Genomic DNA, 6,992 nt, shown 5'->3' on the forward strand with positions numbered 1-6,992 from the left:
TGATGTTTAAATCAATATGTGTGATGAATAAATTATGAAATTAACTGCTAGAAAGAATAGTGTATCTGATTATGGAAGTTATGAACTCTTTATATAGTATATTTGATAGAGTTTAAATATTATTCAGAGCGGATGAAATGATAGTATTATATCCAGTGCAATATATAGAATTCTAAATAAAATAATATATGAAATTTTATAAGATAATGATAATATTTTGATATAAATAATGTCTAATTTAATTAAAATTCTATTTTAAAATATCTAAATAATTAATATTTGAATTATTAAAATTCAAATTTAATATATTTTAATATTAATTTACATCAACCACTAATAATTATTACCATAAATATAATAAGGAGAATAAACGTTGAAACTTAAAATTTTTAACAATCAATACTGTTATGCATGATATTTTATATATCAGTTATTATATCAACATGATATATTGATATTTAAATATACTACTGATATTATTTTTTATATTAATATTACATACAAAATGATAAAAAAAATATTGTTAAAATTTTTGCTCTCCGTTTTGTATATTATAAAATTTAATTTATATACTGTATTTGAAAAAAAATCCAAACAAAACAACATTATATACCAATTATCTCTAGTCAATTTTGTAGAAATATTAAGATAATTTATTTAATAATCTACTTTAAGTTTTCACGTTAATATTTAATACAAAAAGTTACAAATCTCAATCCTACTATTCTTCTACTATTCTTAAATTCTTCTTGTACTTAGATTCTTCTTATACTTAATTATAAATTTCAAATAAGTTGATTTACATATGAAACATTCTCTTCTCCATTCATTTCAAGGACACAAACTCGATTTGGAACGGCCAAAGGTAGCATTCTTTTCTCTGTTCATCTAAGAAACACAAACTCGATTTGAAACGGCGAAAGGTAGCATTCTCTTCTCCGTTCATCTAAGAAACACAAACTGGATTTAAAACGGCGAAAAAAACATGTTATGTTCTTACTTCAATTACTATAAATTTATTAAGTGATAGATCAAGTATACAGTGCAGCCGCAAATATCATTATCCAAAGATTACTAACAGATCATCTGAAGAGAAGCATGTCACTGTTTCCAAATTTAGTTCATGTAGAAATGAGTATTGAAGTTTATTGATGTAAACATGGCTAATGTAGAAAAAATGTAATATGGGTGGCCTGGAAAATCCTCTCCACTTATGAGCTGATCAATTTGAGGCCTAAGTTCTTACTCAAACGGAGAGCTCAGATTTTGAGATAAGAATGCCATCACTATCTGCATACAGCCATTCACCGTCTTGAATCAGGGTTCCGGCGATTTGCACCGGTACATGCTTCTCACCGATGCCTTTCTTGTTGGATTTCGTGGGATGTGATGCTAAGGCTCTCACCCCAATATCACATCCTTTAATCTCATCAACATCTCTAATGCAGCCATTGACTACAATACCAGCCCACCCCATGTTTTGAGCCAATTGTCCCAGATTTCCTCCAACCAAAGCACATCTCATGCTTCCCCCACCATCTATAACCAGTACTCTTCCTTCACCTCTAGTTTCAAGAAGCTCCCTCACTATCACATTGTCTTCAAACACCCTAAGAGTGACAATGGGGCCTGAGAATGCTCGACATTGGCCATATATCTTGAAAATCGGTTGTAAAGCCCGCAAGTCACCACTTGCTAAAAGTGCTGCATTTGAATCACAAGCTTCAGCAGTTGCTAGAAAAGCCATTTTTATCACCCTGCAGATGTGGCAGTAAAAATGTCAATAAATTGTGACATCAATTTTAATGTATATTTGGACAAGCTCAATCTTTCCAGATATAGCACCAAAACGAAAAAAGGGGCCCTTATACGAGGCAATACACATTCAAATAATCATCAGTTTTACGCATAGAAAGGGTGAACAAATTAGTTTTTAATGATATATTACCATTGCTTACAAATGACTAGGTGAAAGAGATACAGCTTTATGAACTCTAGTGCGCCTATTTAGCACTATCTCACTGCTCTCACTCTCACTATAATGTCTCTTTCACAAATGCAATGTATATATCATGGCCCTCACTCTTTTGCAGCAAACTTAGGGATCTACTATATTCAATAGACAACGTGATTGCTCAACAACAAACCGAGGAATCATATCATGATGCATTTTATGTGGTTATGCTATTACTTGTTTCATTCCAGAGCAATATCAACAACTAAGACATGAAACCACACCCCAACTATTACCCAGGAGGTGTCTTGTCCTAATTCAAGATGAACAATGTTACAGCACTAGAAGAGGCACAACATAGAACATGTTCACCAATTTACAATTCAAGCATATGACAGGACCAACTTCAAAATGATTCTAGTTACTTCAACATGGACAAGAGATATTGCGTACACTCAATTTCTTGAGAAGCTCCTTTAGGAAAAAGAAGAAAGGAAAGTTATGTTATATTAAAAGACAGATGAAAATATTTGCAGGAAGATAAGAAATCCAATTGGAAGAAAGAAAATAACAAAAGAGAAAACCTATAATATAACCAGAGTGCTATCTATCCCTTTGCATATCTGCTGATGAAAATCTTCAAAGCAACACAATGAGAGAAATAGAAAAGCTTATCCAGTAAAATGCAGATGAAAATTGTGTTCCTTGAAAATTCTAGTCTTATGCTATAAACACACTAAGAAATTGCAAATGACTCAAAAATTTCCTACTCCAAAACCCCTAAATTTATCAACAAGAAAACCTCTAGAGTATATTGAGAAACCCATAGCTGATAACAGATGACCATTGCTCTTGCCAGTTGCCATAGAGCAATCCTAAAACAAAAGACCATGCTTCTCGCTAGAGGAATCCATATTTTTACTTATGTAATGTGAGGGAGCCATCGATGCCTGGAATCTGCAAAATTGTATACAAGCAAAATGGGAGATAACAAAATTCCTAGGAGCAACAAAAGAAAATGGGCATCTTTTGCAGACAATTGGCAAAGATTATTCTCACAACAAAAACCCAAGAAGTAAATTGAGCACGAAAACAATTTGACAAAACAACAAATAAAAGCAATTCAATCCAACTCATTTAAGATTTAAAAAAATGAAAGATTATCCAACCCATTAGCTATTTTGCTCGAAAATTGAAGATCAAAAGAAAAAGGATATACAAAAAACTTAACAGAGTAAGAAGAACCCAATTACAAATGAAGAAAAAGCAAGATGTCGGTCTTAATTCAGGGGCGGTGGGGAAGAAGACTGTGTTGGTGATTTTCTTGTATAAAAGTAAAAACCGATAAGGTACGCAAACATTGTTAATACGATAATCCCATCCTTTGAATTAGACGCAGAAAGTGGCATTGGTTGGTGTGCCCATTCTCACTTGTCATCATTCATGACGTCATCACTTGTCAAGGGCGTTATTATTATTATTATTATTATTTTTTGCCGAATGGCGCTACTGTGTTCCACGTTTTCTCTCTAGTTGATTTAATAACAAGGGAAGTTTACCATTTAGACACTGCCTTACGAGAAAAATTTAATGGGTATTTTGATTTTGAAAACACGTTAAAATACTCTTGAGATTTTTTAAAATTTATTAATTTGCCGTTTTGTGAGTTTTAGCCTTTATCTGTGTTATTGTTTCATTTTTATAATATAAAAAAAATATTTATTACCCTTTTAGTTCTATAAAAATATTTATAATCTTTTTTTATTAAGGGTATTTCACCATTCTTTAAATCAGTTAACTGAAGGAATATTTATAATCTTTTTTTATTAAGGATATTTTACTATTCTTTAAATCAGTTAACTGTTTTAATTAATGGATACATTAATTAGTAAATATTTTAAAATTTTAAAAATATTTTAATATATTTTTTAAAATTAAAAAATTAAAAAATAAGTTTTTTATATTATAAAAATTAAATTATAATTTTTTAATAATAATAATAAAAGTGAAATGAATTTTTTTAATAATTATTATTATTATTATTAATGATATATAAAAGAAAACATGTAAAGAAAAATAAAAATTTTAGTTTTCTTGTTAATAACCGATTCTTAAAAAAGTAGAAAGACGCTTTTATTTTTATTTCTCTTGTTTACTTAAACATAAGATAGAATACATATATTGAGTAGATTATAACTAATTTTAGCCGATAACAACTAAATATAACACTTTATTCTTCAACAACTCTCATCTCTCCAAGCTTATAGAAAGGTAGTCTAATAATCTTGTTTGAATTGATTATTTTCAATAACCCCCGCAAACTAAGTTGAGGCTGGAGGCATGGTTTGTTGCAGAAAAAGTGAAGTGTTGCCTTTGTTGCAGGTTTGGTAAAGATGTCTGCAATCTGTTTATTCAAGGAGATATGTTTAATAACAAGAAATCCAAGTGCTACTTATTATGTACATAGTGGTAGTCTAACTCTATATGTTTGCTACGTGCATAAAATATAGGATTAACAGTCATATACAATGCACTAATATCATCAGAAGATCATTAAGGATATATTGCAGCCAAGTTAATTTTGCAGCTTTATGGGCCATGACTCAATACTCTGCTTCAGTACTGGAACGAGAAACTGTGTGTTGCTTCTTTGCATACCAGGATATAATATTTATACCAAGGAAGGTACAACAGCTAGTGGTTGACCATCTCGAAGTAGGACATTTTGCGCAATCAGCATCCGAATAAGCAGACAACTCAAAGGAGGTGTTGGAAGTAAGATGCAAACTAGTATCAATTGTACCTTTCACATACTGGAGAATACGCCGAACCAATTTAAGATGTATCTTTGTTTGTGCATGCATAGATTGAGAAACACAATTAACACAGTATGACAAATCAGGTCGAGTGAGTGTTAGGGATTGAAGTGCGCCCATAATCCCATGATAGCAGCTCGGGTCATCCAATAATTTTGAGTTGGTGACAAGCTTGTTTTTAATTTCCAGAGGAGTTGGCATCGGTTGACAATGTAGCATATCCTGGCCTTGGTCGGCTAAGTATTTAATCAACCAACTATCCACCATTAATGAGTCGACTGAAAAGTCTCTAATACTAGTACTATAGTCCACTTTAAAGAGACATGTCCTAGGCGTATCCTGTATGGACAGGGGTATATATGCCCTTCCCATCATTGAGAAAGGGGATTTCACTTTGTCTTTTCCAACTTCTTAACTCCCTCTGCAACTCTAAATCTTAACACCTCTGAAACAACTACCTAACACTATTACTACCCTCATTTACTAAGCCAAACTCATTAACTACTAAAAATCCTTAATCTAGTCCATGTGTGGCCATCCTATTAACTTCAAAGCTCACAATCATCAAGTAGTGCCATATGTGGGAACAAAAGAGATCTTTTTGTCATTGGAGTTCCTAAATTCCCATTGAGATCCATATGACAACTTCAAAAGTAAATACTTTTTTTCCTATTAGAAATCATAAGGACAGGGGCAGGAACGATGGAAGAGATCGTACTGAGATTTTGTAGTAGGAAAGTATAAGGTCTTATAAAAAGATATATGGATGTAAAGGAAGAGTTTTGTCAGATCTAGAAAATTTTCAAAGGAAACAGGTAAAAAAATCCCTAAGCAGACACGGGCCAAAAAGGGAAACAAATAGACTAGAAGAGAATGAGGTAAATCAAAAACCCAAAAAGCAATGACTAGCCAAAACAAGGAAGAAGGAAAAATGCTCACACTAATTTCTAAATCTTAGTATCCTACACACACAAATAGTTTTGCTAAGGGCACTGAAATAAGAACCTACAAAGAAATCTAGAGTCACACACTTGGAATATACAACATTTTTTCAAGAGATACTTTCAGTAGTTATATTTTGATATTAATCAAACATAATTTAGCCACATTTTTATTATCTTTATTATTACTTAAATACACATTTCTCAGCTTAATTTATGGTTTTTGTTATGTTTTTGCAGGAAAGGAAGAAAATGGAAAGTTGGAGAAAAAGTGCAGAAAAAGCTAGAAAAGTGATTGGGTCAGAGTGATTTGGCCAAATCAAGCAGAGGAAGCTGAGGCAGAAACCTGAAAGCTCACAGAAACGATTTGGGCAAGTGATCTGCCCAAATCACCCGCCTAAATCACTTTGACGCAGAGAAGGACAGCAGAAGCGGGAAAATTTGCAGAAAACCAAAATTCAAAAGTGGAGAAGTCCAAATCCATTTCAAACACTGCAAGATCAGTCCCAAGAGCCACGAAAAGGGTCTTTCACTTGAGGAATTCCATTCACAATTAAATACAAGATCCAAAGAAGAATCAAAGACCACAAAAGACCAAGTCAAGATGGGGATTTCCAAACCCTAATTGGATTAAAACTCTCAAGCTATAAAAGGAGACAGCATCTAACCCAGCAACATCATCTTCTCTCCACAGCAGAATCACTGCAGAATTACAGCAGCAAGTCTGCGGCAGCCTCTCCATCTTCCTTTCTTCTTTCTTTTGTGATTTTGTCCACCATGAATGGCTAAATTCCATCTTTTGTAGTTGAAATTGGGGAAATTCAGATTTGTGATGAATTGGGAGATTTAAAACTCCATTATTAAACTCTTATTTGCTTTCAATATTTATGCAACTTGATCTTTCTATAATTATTGCTTTGCTTTTGGAATCAATTTAGGCCTATTGCTTTTAATTGCTTGAGTAATACATTGTTTGAATGATTTAAGTCCGTAATTGCTTAGGTTGTTTAAACTCAAGTGTAATCGGTTGCATAAATCACCCATATGGAGTCCAATCTGTTGGACGTCGCCGGTAACCCCACTACGAAATCCATAGCTATATTCTCCCATTTCCACTCTGGAATAGGTAGCGGGTTAAGCATTCCAGCCGGCTTCTGATGCTCCAGCTTCACCCTCTGACATACTTCGCAGGCTGACACAAACTGTGCCACTTCTCTCTTCATAGTTGGCCACCAATAAACCTTTTTCAGATCTTGATACATCTTGGTGGCCCCGGGGTGA

The 6,992-nt window shown here is 33.0% G+C and overlaps 1 protein-coding gene across 2 annotated transcripts; it reads right to left on the reverse strand.

The window, feature by feature from the left end:
• Positions 1-1,085: 1,085 nt before the first annotated feature.
• LOC110614258 (putative 4-hydroxy-4-methyl-2-oxoglutarate aldolase 3) lies at positions 1,086-3,341 on the reverse strand. Of its 2 annotated transcripts, none has more exons than XM_021755745.2 (2): positions 3,186-3,341; positions 1,086-1,757 (listed from the first exon to the last, which is right to left on the reverse strand). In XM_021755745.2, exon 2 carries the CDS (start codon positions 1,745-1,747, stop codon positions 1,247-1,249), a length of 501 nt encoding a protein of 166 aa, XP_021611437.1. In that variant the 5' UTR covers positions 1,748-1,757; positions 3,186-3,341; the 3' UTR covers positions 1,086-1,246. The 2 variants fall into 2 exon arrangements, with proteins under 2 accessions (XP_021611437.1, XP_021611438.1); XM_021755746.2 differs by lacking the exon at positions 3,186-3,341 and adding an exon at positions 2,757-3,172.
• Between the last annotated feature and the right edge of the window lie 3,651 nt (positions 3,342-6,992).

This window comes from Manihot esculenta, chromosome 5, assembly GCF_001659605.2.
Source record: "Manihot esculenta cultivar AM560-2 chromosome 5, M.esculenta_v8, whole genome shotgun sequence".
Taxonomy (NCBI): domain Eukaryota; kingdom Viridiplantae; phylum Streptophyta; class Magnoliopsida; order Malpighiales; family Euphorbiaceae; genus Manihot; species Manihot esculenta.

Bases quoted from the DNA above. Each gene is read 5' to 3' on its own strand.
- LOC110614258 (XM_021755745.2), bottom strand. From the start codon at position 1,747: ATGGCTTTTCTAGCAACTGCTGAAGCTTGTGATTCAAATGCAGCACTT.